This window comes from Paroedura picta, chromosome 6, assembly GCF_049243985.1.
Source record: "Paroedura picta isolate Pp20150507F chromosome 6, Ppicta_v3.0, whole genome shotgun sequence".
Classification (NCBI taxonomy): domain Eukaryota; kingdom Metazoa; phylum Chordata; class Lepidosauria; order Squamata; family Gekkonidae; genus Paroedura; species Paroedura picta.
The window spans coordinates 97,866,526-97,883,189 of NC_135374.1; the positions used below are offsets into that span (position 1 = coordinate 97,866,526).

At 45.5% G+C, this 16,664-nt stretch overlaps 1 protein-coding gene across 7 annotated transcripts in view; it reads left to right on the top strand.

The window, feature by feature from the left end:
- The window catches only part of NALCN (sodium leak channel, non-selective), a 315,418-nt gene that overhangs the window by 242,031 nt on the left and 56,723 nt on the right, over positions 1 to 16,664 (top strand). For all 7 annotated transcript variants that reach the window (XR_013232146.1, XM_077343802.1, XM_077343798.1 and 4 more), the window contains 2 exons: positions 10,522 to 10,658; positions 13,821 to 13,962. Coding sequence is in view for 6 of the 7 variants with exons in the window: in XM_077343802.1 (XP_077199917.1) it covers positions 10,522 to 10,658; positions 13,821 to 13,962 (279 nt within the window). In the remaining variant the exon portion in view is untranslated. The remainder of the gene's footprint in view (positions 1 to 10,521; positions 10,659 to 13,820; positions 13,963 to 16,664) is intronic.

Sequence of the window (16,664 nt, forward strand, 5' to 3'; positions counted from 1 at the left end):
AACTTACTGTTGTCCAATTTGAACAGGGACAATGTCTTAAACTGCCCTCATTTATAATAAACATCTTAGTTTTGATCTGATACTAATGGGAAACCAACACGAATCAAGTTATAGATTTAAGAAATTAGATGGCTTTATAAGAAGAAACCCACAAAAAGAATCTCATTTCCTCCTTCCCCACTATTTCCTCTTTCCCTGTCCTGAAAGCCCCCTAGTTTCTCCTCATTTCCTTTTCTTCTCTTCTTTTAGGCTTGCCAGAATAGAGATCTCTTGGAATCATAATGGATCTCCCAACTAAAGAGATCAGTTCCTCTGCAGGTTGAAAATTCCTGGAACCTTGGGAGTGTGAGGTTTGAAGGAAAAAGTGCCCTCAGCAGGGTATAATGTCATAACAAGCACCTTCAAAGCAGCCATTTTCTCAAAGGGGACTGATTGATGTTGTCTGGAGAGCAGTTGCAATTCTGGGTGACCTCCAGCCCTTGTCTAGAGGTTGACTGCCCTAGTCCCTCTGAAGAAAATGGCTGCTTTGAAGGATGGAGTTTATGCTGGTATACCCCTCTGAGATCACCTTCCCTCCTCAACCTCTACCGTCCTCAGGCTCCATCCCTCTAATCTAGGAATGTCTATATTATTTATAGAGTTGGCAACCCTCTCTCCTCCCCACCAACAGCCAACCCACCTTTATCTGCCCCTCCATCTTAAACTATCCCTCCCCCCCCAGCCCCTTCTTAGGAAAACCAGTTGTGTGGTGCCAACTAATGGGCCAGGCCCATTTACATGGTAGGAAACCCTCGAGGACTGGGAGGTAGGGTGCCTCACTTTCCCCTGTATCCTCTCACCTGTATTTCCCCTTTCCTTCCCCATTGCTACCCCCCATATCCTTTTCCCTTTCCCTGCCTCATTCTCTCCTTCTCAGCCATCCATCAGCCTACTTTTTATTTGCTTCCCATTTTCAGCTGTATGTATTATTTATTTACTTCACTTATGCCCCACCTTTCCCCACAGTAGGAACCAAAGCAGTTTACATTATTCTCCTTTCTTTTATATCTGCACAACAACTCAAAACAAATTAGTCCAAAAGTATGTTGATGATGTTATCCGTTCAGTCGTGTCCGACCCTCACCGATTCTATAGGAAAGTTTTCGCCATACGTTTCTGTCAATGTATGTGACTGGTCAAAAACTCACCCCATAAACTTCCACAACAAAATGAGGATTCTGGATCTCCTAGACCCGACTGAAGTTAACTCTTACACTGGTCCTAAGGTGGCTGCTGTTGAATAGTAGCAAGCAGCCAGGCCTAGCTGAGTTATGCAAGTTGGGCAGTATCAAGTCACCCAGAAGGTGCTGCCAGAACTAGGGTTGTCAACCTCAAGGTGGGAGGGAGCTGAATATCTCCCAAAATTATAACAGAACTCCAGGAGACAGGGATCAGTTCCCCTGAAGAAAATGGCTGCTTTAGAGGGTGGAATCTATGGCATTATATCCGGCTGAGGCCTCTCCTGTTCCCAAGCCTTGCCCTTCTCAGATTCTACCAAAAATCTCCCAAGAACTTGCCAACTAGCTACTGGCAACCCTAGTCAGGCCTGACCCAAATGAGTCCTTAAAAAGTCCAAGTAGACCTGGAAAAAGCACTACTTCCTTCCCCAGCCTTTTACTGACAGAACCTTGCCTAGAATATTGTGGTTACCTAGCAACAACCCCTGAAGGGATCTATTGGTTAAAGCTACAGGTATGCCTTTCGTCATTTTGGAATTTTTAAAGCCCCCAATATATTTTACTTTAAAAAAAAGAATTCAAATTTTTCTGCAGACCTTGGACCTTTTTCAGGTTTATAGGAAGATTTATCTTGCCTGTTCACAGCTATAGTCATTGGATTTAAATATCCAAAGACTGGCCAACTTTGCTATTAGAATATAGGATAATTAGATCACATTTAATGTCAAATATATAGCTGTATCAAGGATTTATTTGCTCTCTTGTTTCCTCACTTTTTCTTTCTGCTTGTATATTTCAAATCTAACTGAAATTCAAGATAGGATTTGTCAACTTTTTTACTGTTGAGAAACCCCTGAAACATTCTTCATGCTTTGAGAAACTTGAGAAGTGATAAAATCCTGCAGAATATGGTTGGGAAGCATAGCTGTGTACATGTCCACCTGGGACCCCTCCCCTGCCTATACCCTCCAGGCCTATCAATGGCCATTTTGTGGGGGTCGACATGACTATATATGGTCATATCACCTGATAAATGTTTAACAAATTTAACCAGGCTGTCAAGAAAACCCAGGGTTTCCCGAAACCCTGCTTGACAAAGCATGTCCTATAATATCAAAGACTGCCAACAGATCACATCTGAAGACACAGATCATCCACCAGCCAAAGTTGAAAAAAATCAGGGGGGGAAATGAGAGAAATGTCTCATCTATGTATTTCTGAAGTTGCTCAGTTGTGCATGCACATCAAAACTTCGTTGGTGCCATTGGACTCAAATTTTATTCTGCTACTTCAGGCTAACACAGCTACCTACCTGAATCTACCTATTCAATAAGATGTCCCAGGGAAGGTTCAAGATGAGTGCATAACTGATCAAGATCATAACTGCTTATCTAAAATGTCTTCTTCATTACTTGTTTAATAGGCCCTTCTTTTCATGTGCTTTGGACATCTGCCAGAGGGGCATTTGTAATCCTCTAAATTTAAGAACTCAGTGGTCCCCTGCCAAATTTAACTGGATCTAGACAACAAGTAGTGACGTTTCATTCTCCCTATAACCTTGTCAACATCAGTCAAGGAACTGCTTCAGACAACAGCAGCTAGGTGGTACTGCAGCTCCCATTGGGGCAGGGGTACTGATTAAATCAGCATCTAAATCGGAATGGATCTCAGAGACTTTATTGGCAAAGAATCATCCAATACCTGTGGCTAAATGCCAGATAGTTGACATTTGCATAATATTTCTTGGGAGTTATCAGCTGCCTAATTAATAATTGTGCTGGATGCAAATTAGCCCACACAGCGGTAGTGGAGAAGTATGATTTCTTCACTGCCATTGCCACCTCATGGCCTTTCCAATGGTTTTAATGTGGATTAACCTAATTGGTCTCCCACTCTTCTAGGGGTACGGTGCCATCATAAACTGAGTTTTCAGATCACCAGAAACCGTTTGCAGTATGGAAGATTAGATATAGTGTATGACCTTTATCATGTCTTATGCCCATTACATCTTGGGATAGTCCCAGGGCAGCCATGTGGCTTAAAACGAATATTGAAAGACCCCAGAAGCAACAGCATGAAAAATATCAGTACCAGCTAGAGACCACTTCCTCCGCTTCAGACAAGGTATCTAAAGCCAATCTAGGCGGATGGTGAAACAAAATGGCACCCAGGCTGTCCTTGGTACCCAGCACAAAAACACACCATGTCAGCAGCACCCTGCACTGATGAAGGAGGACAACTCCCCCTGTCCCCCAAACACAAAAGGAATATGGCTTCCGTTTTCCTTGAAAGGGAAATGGCAGCAGCCCCCTTTTCTGTCTGAATCCAGCTCAGCTATGAATCCCATTCCAGAGGAACATATTATTTTGAACTTTCTATTGTATTAGATCTTCCTTCCTGTGAGCAGTTTTGGGAGACAGTCTTTTTCTGAATAAAAATATAATTAAACAAATGGCAGGCAGATGTCGCTTTTCTCAATAAGCCAATGAATCACAACCATTTGGCTTTGTTGGCTGAATTGGAAACCAACTCATGGAAGGCATAAATCTGACTGAAAGTCCAAGATCAGTTGTGGCTGTGCAATTAAGAACTTTTAAAACATTCTACCAATTATCTGGTACTAGGCAATAATTTCAAGTGCTTAATAAATGAGGAGTGTATTGGGATTCAGCTGCCATTTACTTATGCAATTGATTTTTTCTTCATTTAAAAGATGTCTGACGGTTGAACAGACAATAACCAGAGTTTACATAATTCCACTGCATGTTACATTTCCTTTCAGATGTAAAAAAAAAAAATCTCTTTAATTAATGTTAATGTTCCCCATTCCTGGCTGGTTTAATTTAGATAAGGTATTTAATGAAGCGAAGATTCAGTAGAAGATAACATGCTCATAACATTTCAGTCTTTCCAAAGCTGGGACCCACCTTTAACCCTCCCGGGGCAGAATGACACCCATTGAACTACAATCATATGGTAGGAAAGAGAGAGTTATAATGCCCACCAGAGCTGAGGCTAAGAATAGGGGCAGGAGACCAAGAGCTGAGGACTGTAAACTCAAGCCAGATGCCGGGAGATGTACAATAGTGAAGAACAAACCAAAGTTCTCAGCCATGTGAGAATTCTCTCCACAGCTGAAGTACAAAGGTGAGAGTTCTAGAGCCCTTGCTCCCTGCATGTGTTACATTAGCTGTCGATTCTTCTAAAAAGTAGCTCCCAAAATGACAGCTCTGTAAGGCTTTTTAACCAGGAAGTATAGAGATGGACTGGGAGAGGGAAATCACCCTGGAAAAGAGCTCTGCCTCCTGGCTGTACCTTCCAAAAGGTGGAGAGAAAGGCAGCCAGCCTGACCTCCCCCTTCCTTGGAAGGGGGAAAGATAGTCTGTCTTCCCTCCCAGGCACCTCCTTTCAAGCTCTGCATGGGGCTCAGGTGTACCTATGCAGGCCTTGGGTATGCTGGGCTCCACCTGCCCAAAGGATACACAAACTGAGCATCATTGCCTCTGGCCTTGGGTGGGCCATGTGGGTCTTCTGTTACCTGGCCCCTTTTCAACAGAGGGCTGGCCTGGTGGAAGGGGAATTAGTCCATCATAAGAAGTCCCAATGATCATGATGACCAATCCATAGTAGGAGTCCACAAGCAACCTGAGGATCCCAACTTATGAGTTTTCATAAACTCATTAAAGAGTTGAAGACCACTCCTGAAAAACATATTAAAGGTCCCTGTAATGCCATGCCTGTGAAATGCAGACCTGCACAACTGTTGTTTGTATATACTACAACATGCTTTCCAAAATTAACAGTTTGAGACTATTGTGGGGTCTCTAGCAAGAATCAGTTTTCCTGTTCACTCCAGTGCCACTGCTTTAAATGAAATTGTTCTTCCTACTGTTGATTGCAGACCTCCTCTCCCTGGCATTTCCAAAGGAATGCTGAATAGGAGCTCACGGACTGTATAAAGGAGTAAGGGGTGGTGGGGAGGAGTTAGGGCGGGACCGGTCCGGGATAAAAACTCGGAGGGGTCCAATCAGGAGCCGCGAAGCGGCTCCTGATTGGCCCCTCCAAATGTCCATCCCGGCCCAAGCCCTGCTTCACTGGCAAGGGAGCACCCGCCAGCCGCGCATAGCGCGGCTGGCGGGTGCTCCCTGCCTGGCGGACTGACGCGGCTGCCGGGGACTCCCGTCCGTTCTTCCGACGGACCTCTCAAAATGGCCACCGCCCCCGACAGCCAGCAGCCGCCTCTGCCGCCGCCGCCGCCAGCTGGCCGCCGCCGAAAATGGCCGCCGCAGCCTTTCGCAGCTCCAAGCCGAGAGCCAGCAGAAAAAAAACCCTGTAGGAGCCTTTCGCAGCTCCAAGCCGAGAGCCAGCAGAAAAAAAAACCCTGTAGGAGCCTTTCGCAGCTCCAAGCCGAGAGCCAGCAGAAAGAAAAACCCTGTAGGAGCCTTTCGCAGCTCCAAGCCGGCACGCCCACGAGAGCCAGCAGAAAAACATTAACCCTGTAGGAGCCTTTCGCAGCTCCAAGCCGAGAGCCAGCAGAAAAAAAAAAACCCTGTAGGAGCCTTTCGCAGCTCCAAGCCGAGAGCCAGCAGAAAAAAAAACCCTGTAGGAGCCTTTCGCAGCTCCAAGCCGAGAGCCAGCAGAAAAAAAACCCTGTAGGAGCCTTTCGCAGCTCCAAGCCGAGAGCCAGCAGAAAAAAAAACCCTGTAGGAGCCTTTCGCACCTCCAAGCCGAGAGCCAGCAGAAAAAAAACCCTGTAGGAGCCTTTCGCAGCTCCAAGCCGAGAGCCAGCAGAAAAAAAACCCTGTAGGAGCCTTTCGCAGCTCCAAGCCGAGAGCCAGCAGAAAAAAAAACCCTGTAGGAGCCTTTCGCACCTCCAAGCCGAGAGCCAGCAGAAAAAAAAACCCTGTAGGAGCCTTTCGCAGCTCCAAGCCGAGAGCCAGCAGAAAAAAAAACCCTGTAGGAGTCTTTCGCACCTCCAAGCCGAGAGCCAGCAGAAAAAAAAACCCTGTAGGAGTCTTTCGCACCTCCAAGCCGAGAGCCAGCAGAAAAAAAAACCCTGTAGGAGTCTTTCGCACCTCCAAGCCGAGAGCCAGCAGAAAAAAAAACCCTGTAGGAGCCTTTCGCAGCTCCAAGCCGAGAGCCAGCAGAAAAAAAAACCCTGTAGGAGCCTTTCGCAGCTCCAAGCCGAGAGCCAGCAGAAAAAAAACCCTGTAGGAGCCTTTCGCACCTCCAAGCCGAGAGCCAGCAGAAAGAAAAACCCTGTAGGAGCCTTTCGCAGCTCCAAGCCGAGAGCCAGCAGAAAAAAAACCCTGTAGGAGCCTTTCGCACCTCCAAGCCGAGAGCCAGCAGAAAGAAAAACCCTGTAGGAGCCTTTCGCACCTCCAAGCCGAGAGCCAGCAGAAAGAAAAACCCTGTAGGAGCCTTTCGCAGCTCCAAGCCGAGAGCCAGCAGAAAGAAAAACCCTGTAGGAGCCTTTCGCAGCTCCAAGCCGAGAGCCAGCAGAAAAAAAACCCTGTAGGAGCCTTTCGCAGCTCCAAGCCGAGAGCCAGCAGAAAAAAAACCCTGTAGGAGCCTTTCGCACCTCCAAGCCGAGAGCCAGCAGAAAGAAAAACCCTGTAGGAGCCTTTCGCAGCTCCAAGCCGAGAGCCAGCAGAAAGAAAAACCCTGTAGGAGCCTTTCGCACCTCCAAGCCGGCACGCCCACGAGAGCCAGCAGAAAAACATTAACCCTGTAGGAGCCTTTCGCAGCTCCAAGCCGAGAGCCAGCAGAAAGAAAAACCCTGTAGGAGCCTTTCGCAGCTCCAAGCCGGCACGCCCACGAGAGCCAGCAGACAAACATTAACCCTGTAGGAGCCTTTCGCAGCTCCAAGCCGAGAGCCAGCAGAAAAAAAAACCCTGTAGGAGCCTTTCGCAGCTCCAAGCCGAGAGCCAGCAGAAAGAAAAACCCTGTAGGAGCCTTTCGCAGCTCCAAGCCGAGAGCCAGCAGAAAGAAAAACCCTGTAGGAGCCTTTCGCAGCTCCAAGCCGAGAGCCAGCAGAAAGAAAAACCCTGTAGGAGCCTTTCGCAGCTCCAAGCCGGCACGCCCACGAGAGCCAGCAGAAAAGCATTAACCCTGTAGGAGCCTTTCGCAGCTCCAAGCCGAGAGGCAGCAGAAAAAAAAACCCCTGGAGGAGCCTTTCGCCGCTTCAAGCCGGCGCCCTGGGAGCCCCGGTAGCCGCCCACAGCGCAGCTGCTGGGTGCTCCCTGCCCTCATGGCCCCAGAACACAATGGAGCCGCCGGGAAAGCCGCAGAAGAACAAAAAAATGCAGAGGAGCCGCCACAGCCCAGCGCACCACACCTGGGACTCCCCGGCAAAAACTACGAGACGCCGAGGAGCCGCCGCCCGCCTCCTCTTTCAGGTAGCCTGTCCCTCGCTCTGTCCCTCGCCTGCCGCTCGCTCTGGTCCCCACCTGCTAGCGCCCATTGTCTTCTTCATACAATGGGCTTTTTTACTAGTCTTTCCATAAACCATCAATCAGAAAATATACGTCATGGGCAATATAAGAAGCCCCAATGAGACCCTTGCTTCATTCTTATCCATACCACATTGAATATTTGTCTAAGGCTCCTTCTCTTAGTTCAGAAGGCATCTTTTAGTCGGCATTTCAAAGTTCTTCTCCAAATGTGTGCCCAGTCTGTACATCATCCCCTTGAAATTATGCCAGTTTTAATCTTCTGTTCCCATGCTCAGTCTTTGTAGCACCTGATTTACATTCATAGCTCTTCTGTGCACATAATCTCATGTTTCGGTACTTTGATCATAAGGTAGCATTCAGAATTTGATGTGATATGCCAGTTGCAGCCATTGTGAATTGCTCCATGAACCTTTACGCATCCTATATCTGAGAGTCAGCATGGGGTAGTGGTTAAAAGCACCGGACTTTAATCTGGAGAACCAGGTTTCATTCCCCACTTCTCCACATGCACCCAGCTGGTTGACCTTGGGCTAGTCACAATTCCCTTGAAGCTGTTATCACAGAGCAGTTCTCCTAGAGCTTTCTCAGGTCCACCTATCTCACAGGGGAGAGGAAGGGAAAGGTGTTTTGGGGGCTCCTTTGGGTAGTGAAAAGTGAGGTATAAAAACTCAGCTCTTTTCCTATCTTCTTGCTGCTGAGTACTCATGAGACCTTGGAGAAGGCTTCAGAAAAGCACTTTGGGTTGCTACTATAATACAAGTATTAAACCAGATCCATGATCCCTTTTAGCTATCCGCAATTGCATTTGCTTTTGTTAAGTCATCATTGCTGGGATTTGTTTTTGTTTTTCATTCTTAGCCATATTGAAATGTGACTGCCGGGTTTCTGTATAATTCCTTTCAAGTTTTTCTTTTCCTCCTTCAGCAGACACCAGATGCTTCCCTCCACCCCTCTCTCCAGCAAATAACAATATTAGTTTGCAATTTTGATGAAGTCTCTTCTGGCACACACACACACACACACGATCGTCAAAATGTTGTCTTGGACTTGACTCTCTTCAGCATTTGCAGCGTATCTCAATTTATCAACAAGCCAGTTCTTATTAGTATACAGCTTTCCTGATCTGAATTCATTAGAGAAGAGAAGATTGAATAGAATAGTGGCCCTTGAGATGCCCTTTAAGGCCTTTCTTCCCCTCAGCTCACTCTACTATCCCATCATTAAACTGTGCCCTTTGTTTATTCGCACACTCCGTGTTTACAGTCCAAGTGGCACTTTGTTTCCATCAGTGATAACTGTTGTGAGGTTGTTCTCCTTCTTCACAGGAGTCTAGGGAGCCTGGAGCCAGAGCCAGTCCTTCAGATACCCTCCTCCTTATCAGTGATTAGATGTCCTCTGTCAGATACCCCTGGGATTGTGCTGGAATCTAATTACATTGTTTCTTAGCTCGTCACTTCCCTCCGCAGTTGGAAGTTGGATGGGGCAGCCTTCTATAGCAGGGGTAGTCAAACTGCGGCCCTCCAGATGTCCATGGACTACAATTCCCAGGAGCTCCCTGCCAGCAAATGCTGGCAGGGGGCTCCTGGGAATTGTAGTCCATGGACATCTGGAGGGCCGCAGTTTGACTACCCCTGTTCTATAGGGTCAGTTTCCTTCTGAGGAGAGAATGCTCTTGGGCTTCCGTTGGTTTTGTTGAGACCCTTTTTGTTTATGAAAACCCCTCACGAACATAGGGAAGTGCCAAGAGGCACCATGAAAGTCAGTATCTGTTCCTGTCAAAACAAGGCCACTTATCTTCAACGGCTGTGAATAGGTTCAGATTTTTGTCCCCTTTGTTGGTTATGTCACATGGTTATGTACTCTCTCTAGCCGTGCTCCAATGGGTATAATATGTCAGTAGCTGGTAGCCACCAGCCATTAATGCTCATTTAAGAAAACTTCTTGCCATCACTGCTCATTGAAGATAATCCGTAATGACTAAATCTTCCACACAGACACAAAAAGCCTGAAGATAGCCCTCTCTTCACTTGACAAAACACGCATTCCCATTAAAATATGGCTGTTCATTTGTGGAAAAGCGCCTACGGAATTTGGTAGACGTTAGTTTATTAATTTCTCAGAAACTCTTCTCTCCTAACCTTCTTTTGGACATGACCGTATGGTGTCTTGTTTCCTTCCGGCTCTTTCTTTTCCCTTGAGACTCCTCCAGGCTTAGCTGTACTAGCCGATTCCTTGTTCTCAACCGGCAGAGGGTGAAGAACTAAGCCCGCACTGTAGCCTCCAATATGCCTGCAGGGAGTGACTCTTCCTGAAGAAGCGGCTGGAACTTCCAAAGCTGGCTTGCTTAGTATGTGAAGAACGTCTCAAATTCCCAGCAGACAGGGAACTGTTTTTGAAGACTAGCTCCTTCATTACATTGTCCAGACCTAATTTAATTTGATTGTGTTGAGATTTGCGTATTCACATCCGTCCTGGCATACAAAATCTTCTCCTTAGTGGGTGATGTGTGGGACGTTCCATTTATCCAGAGCAGATGAGCCTAATAAGAGGAAGAAATAATATTTATTTTCCAAGCAGAGTGTTAGAGAACTGTGAAGAAACACACAAAGGAAATAACAAATATTTACTATAACATTCTTTGCATTTAAAATCTTTCAAGCAACTGACTGCTGTAGTTTCAGTTGAGCTGATAGTTGTTTTTTTTTTTTAAGGTCTGAACACTGTCAGTATGCTCTGTGGTTCTTTGCTGCCATCTTGTGTTTCGTCGATTAATTGCTCGTGCTGATCCTTGATTGCTGAAACACCTGAACATGCTATCTGGTTCCCCCCCCCCCCCCTTTTTTTTTTAGCTGAAACAAAGTGAAGCAAATGCAGACACAAAGGAAAAGCTTCCATTACGCCTACGGATCTTTGAAAAATTCCCTAACAGGCCTCAAATGGTGAAAATCTCCAAGCTCCCTTCGGATTTCACAGTTCCCAAAATAAGGTAATATACCTTTTCAACTCTCTTTGTTAGCCTCCTGAGTCACTATGAATAACATTTTAAGATAGGTTTGAGTTTTTCCTAAATATTCATTCTGTTTTTGATTTTGTGTCATATTCGCTCCCCGCCCTCAGTGCCACCCTGTTCAGTGAAGAAACCATTGCTATTACACTCCAGCCTTTCTCATTTGAAGAATTAGCTGGCTATTATTAGCTAGATTTTTACTTAGTTGGAGTTTCAGTGGAACCCCTCAAAACGGTTGCACTGGGGGTCAGTTCACCTAAGCCAGGGGTAGTCAAACTGCGGCCCTCCAGATGTCCATGGACTACAATTCCCAGGAGCCCCTGCCAGCGAATGCTGGCAGGGGCTCATGGGAATCGTAGACCATGGACATCTGGAGGGCTGCAGTTTGACTACCCCTGACCTAAGCCATTGTGTATGTCTAGAAGTGGATGCCTGTGAGGCCACAGCATGATTCCTATCATTGCTACATTCCAGGCCCAGCTACGCTTCCTGTATTAGTGTTAAGATGAATGTTATCATTTGACACACAGCCAGTATGGGTCATGTTTTGAGTGTGGCATGAGGCGGGAACAACCACACAACTGCCTCAGCTTGCAGCCTGCTACAACACAGTTCCATCCTAGCTATGTATTTTCACATGACTTTAATCACATGATAATTTCCTCCCCCTTTTCCTCTATTTCACTTTGGTCATAGGATCTGGGCTTCATGCTCTGCTCTGCCTTCACCAGGGCTGGTTTATCCATGAAGCACATGCTTCCTGGAGCCCCACATGGGGCCTACACGATGGATCAGGGCCATAGTCTCTCTCCTCCCCCTAATCCCTTTTTAAGGACACTCAGAGTGACCCTCCCCTTTCCACTGTGGAGGGCCCCTCTGCCCCCAGTCTGCTTGTTGCTGCTACAATTGTGCTCTGCTAGGGCCTTGCAATAAGAGCCTCTTGTGGCGCAGAGTGGTAAGGCAGCAGAAATGTTGTCTGAAAGCTCTGCCCATGAGGTTGGGAGTTCAATCCCAGCAGCTGGCTCAGGGTTGACTCAGCCTGCCATCCTTCCGAGGTCGGTAAAATGAGTACCCAGCTTGCTGGGGGGTAAACGGTCATGACTGAGGAAGGCACTGGCAAACCACCCCGTATTGAGTCTGCCATGAAAACGCTAGAGGGCGTCACCCCAAGGGTCAGACATGACTCGGTGCTTGCACAGGGGATACCTTTACCTTTACCTTTAGGGCCTTGCAAATCCTTAAACTGGCTCTGGTGCTTGAGACTCCGCAAATCCTTAGACCACTCCTGGCCTCCACCAACTGCAGCGATAATTATCTATCACAAAATAGTAATCCTAGGGAGAAGAAACCAGTGTTATCAGAAATTGGTCAGACTTCTGAAGGTGCAGTGGAAGAGTATCATAAATTAAAAGTCTGCATTACGCAGGTGCAAAAAAAAAAACCCCCCAACACATATTAAAAACAATAAAATAACAATAGACATAACAAAGCATTTTACAATTAGATTATTTCAAATCCACCTCTAATGTCCCAGGTTTTTTTGGAGGAGGGTGCAATACAGACATCAAATATGGTAAAAGCTTGGCTTATGTTTTTGGCAGGGAGGCCAGAATTTCAGGGTAATTTCTGGTCTCAACCATAGCCTGGGCTGAACAGCTCCCAAGGATTTTTTGGGTACAGACCAAAAAACTACTATTTTGAGGTGTGTTCCCAGAAAATTCTTCATATGGTTGAAGACAGATGATTCGTCACAAAAGTTAATATACTATTTTGTTCTCCTCACTCATTCTTTCTAAACAATATGTTGACGGACAATAAATATTTATGTGGCAGGGAGTGGGAATTAAGTGTGGGAGTCTCACATAGTTGCAACAGGCTCAGGGCCTGTGAGCAATCAGGAGGGGAGAGTAAAATTTGTCAATCTTATTGCCTCGCAAAATCTCTTCCTCTTTCACAAGCTCTCAGGGGCTCGAGCAGACTGAATTCTCCTCCCTTATTTTCTTGAATTGACATACAGCTACTCTAAACATTCCATCCATCCTGGAGCATATTTAGACCTCATTAGTCCATTAACTTTACTGCTAGATGTTGTGATATCTGAGAATGCTTGATTGCTCTTGTATTGTTACAGTTCTGTTCTTCTGAACATCCTTATCCATGGTTCCTCTATATATTTGTGAAACAGCTTGGGGAGGTGGAATGTGTCCAGCTTTCTGAGTTGGTATAGGGCCAATCATGGTGCTGCCAGCATTGCTGGCTTTACCCTGATTGGCCCTGCCCCTACAGCTCCCACCCTCCCTCCCTGGACACTAGCCACATTCATCTCAGATGCAACAGAGACACAGATAGACACACAGAGCCCTGCCAGACTGAACACAAGCCCTCATTCCCTCCTATTGCTCCTGCTGCAAGGGAAGCCGAGAGAGACACAGAGGGAGAGAGAGACAGACAGAGAGAGCTGCCCTAAACTGCACACCAGTCCTGCTGCCCTCCTGCAAACCAGCCCTGATTACCTGCTATGCCTCCTGCTGCAAGGCACATGGAGACACGCAGCAAGAGGAAGAGAAAGACACAGAGAGAGAGATCTTCACCTCCCGGTGTCCCCTGAGTCCTATTGCCCATTGCTTTCCTGCTTGCAATGGACTTTCTTGCTAGGAAGATATAAAAACAGGTCATCTAGCTCAGTATTACCTAATTTGGCTGGCACCAGCTCTCTGAGGTCTTATGTAGAGAAAAGTGTTATGCAACACTTGCTTCCTAAGTTTCTTTACCTGGCATTAGCAGGGATCAATGCTGAGGCCTACTACATGCAAATCATGTGTGTTGGGCCACAGCTCCTTTCTGCGCAAAGTAAATGATAAATATGTAAAGGAAAATACAATTAAAGATGAAAATACCTTGTTTCTGGACTGTAGCTTAGTTGAATCAAAACATCATGTTATTTTGGTGATTGAATCCAAATCTGCTTTGTATAATGCGTCACGTATGGTTTTGAATTTTCCACTTTATCTTTTGTCCTTTAGCAGAGAGCAATTATGACACATTCCAAACAAAGACTACTTAGGATTATTTTAATCACTAACAAACAAAGTATGATTTGCTCTTTCTCTCGCTCTCTCTTTCTCCCTCTTTAATTAAAAGGGAAAGCTTTATGAAGCAGTTTATTGATCGACAGCAGCAGGACACAACTTGTTTATTAAGAAGGCTTCCATCAGCATCTTCTTCATCCTGTGACCACTCTAAAAGACTGGCTATTGAAGAAAACAGATATATTGACCAGAAGGTAATAATACCTAAATATGTAGTTCTTTCTCTACATTCTCCATGCTCAGCATGATACAGGGTTATACAAGCACATGGAATCTTTTTATATGCTGTGAGGAAAGCCCATCACATAGGATCATGAATTTTGCCCCGGTTATGGTTTGCAAACATAAGTATATGACTGGATTACCATCATGAATTTCTATGAAAAGGCGTTTGTGGTGATTCGTGGTTGGAGCAAAAAGCAGAGGTTTAAAGGGATTCCTACTATCTGTTCCCATGAAAACCACAAAAACAGCTGAGCAGCAGGAAACAAACTGTTCCCCATTGCTCAGCTGTTTCCCAGGCTTTCTGCAAACCCCATTTAAAGGGACTGTGATCCCTTTCCACAAGGTTTTTGGAGCCATAAACAAACCTGGTTCAGTTTGTGATTCAGTTCATGGTCCGGCTACAAACTGAACCACATTTTCTCAGTGTGTCTCCATCCCTAGTTCAATCACCAGCTAGGCATGTGCACACATTAAAAAAAATCATACCATTTTGGATTCTGCCCAAACCATTTAGGACCATATCCAAAGCGCACAAATGACCCTTAATGTTTTCAGATTCAGTCAAATCAATACTACCAAATCTGAAAAGTTCGTCCTTTCTCTCCCCCCCCCCCCTCTGCACAATGGATATGATCCCTCCCCCCTACCCAGGCAGTGGAAACCATCTCCACTGCCTGAGAATGGGGGGAAGAGAGTGCCCACCAACAGCTGATAATGACAGGCATACCAAGCCATTTAAATGTCTGCCCAGGCCTTGCAGGCAGAGAACGACAGAGCAAACAGTTCTAGGCTATGCATAGCAGTGGTCATACTTAGTATATGATAGCTTCATGTATTCAGTGAGCAGTGTAATGCTTTGGATGGATCATCAGTTGCATTTTTATTAGGCAGATTCTGGCTTTCTATAGTTACAATTACCATAGCAACTTCCCGCCTCAATGGATAACTCCCGAACATCCATTTTCTATCACAAATTTGGAATGAGTAACTTCCAAAACCAAATGCATGACTGTGCAGAGTAGATTTAGGAGCAAAGCATATACTCTGGGAATATGCGTTAAATAGACAATATTGGAACAAAAGAAATCAGATCCCCCTGACATACGTTGCTCCCTTGGTGCAGGTTTCTTCTACATCAGAGAATCTAGAGCCAAACTAGATGTTACAGTGACCACAGGTGCAAACTGTGAATGCTGTTTTAGCGCTGAACTTGGCCATTTAAAAATGCTAAAAGGGCCTGGAGAGCAACAGTATCTGGCAGTCTTGTTTCCCACCCCCGTGGCCTTTTAAATAAGTTTGTTTATTCATTTAGATATTTACACCCAATTCTTCTTCCCGGAGGGGAACCAGAGCGTCTTACAATATTTTCTCTCCCACAGTTATGTCCTCACAGTATTTCTTTTGTTGCTGTGTTAAATTTTTAACTAATATTCCCAGGGCACATGTGTTGTTCTACTCTAAACATATTTTGTTTTTTAAACTTACTAATCTGCGCCTCTTGTGGCGCAGAGTGGTAATGCAGCTGTCTGAAAGCTTTGCCCATAAGGCTGGGAGTTCAATCCCAGCAGCCGGCTCAAGGTTGACTCAGCCTTCCATCCTTCCGAGGTCGGTAAAATGAGTACCCAGCTTGCTGGGGGGTAAACGGTAATGACTGGGGAAGGCACTGGCAAACCACCCCGTATTGAGTCTGCCATGAAAACGCTAGAGGGCGTCACCCCAAGGGTCAGACATGACTCAGTGCTTGCACAGGGGATACCTTTACCTTACCTTTAATTACAATATGAAGTTAGGCCAGGCTGAAAGAGAGTGAATGGCTCAGGGTCACCCAGCAACTTTTCATGTCAGGTGGGGATTTGAACGCTGAGATCCTAGTCCAGCAGCACTATATCACGGTGGCAAAAGCTAGAACTTTAATTTTGCTGGAAAATAAAGTTTGAAGTGTGGGTCTGCATGCAGTAAGCTCTGAAATAAGAGCAGGAGAATGGAAACCATGTCCCAAGCATCAAATCGTAGGGCCATTCCACGCAGGGGGGGAAAAAAACCTTACACCAGCACAATGGTGTACCGCTAAAAAAAAAGTACCTCCCAGAATTCCTCACCTACTGGCTTCTCTGCTGCCATTTCGTACTTCCTGGCATTTTGCACTGCTGCATGAAGTGGTGGAAGAGGGGAACATGCTATACATGCTCCTCTCTTCTCCCTGTCAATCAAGACAGGCAGCCAATCACCTTTCTCCCTCTTTTAAAGGGACTGAAAGCTAATTTTTAAAAATAATAAAAAAAAATTTTCTGTGCATTAGAGCTGGGAGGTAATAGTTGTAGTCTGAATAGTATTCCTGTATAAAGCCACCTAGGAAGATTCTATCTAAAATAAGAAAGGGTTCAGTTGGGATGAAGCATAAGTATCCAACTATGTCCTTGTCCTGCTTTACCCTCACCAAAATTAATTTGAAGATCTGCAGTTGCTGTTTGTTTTTAACAACAATATGCCAAGCAAAATATTCATGCATTACCATGTTCTACAAAGTTCTTTGCACTTCTCACAGTTTTACTTCTAAAATTTAATGGTGTTAGTCTACTTAGGACTGTTCTGTTAGTATACCCACAGAACAATCTTCTGTATTTTTTTTCCATGATGTTACAATTTTCAACAAGGCTGGTCTCCGATATGG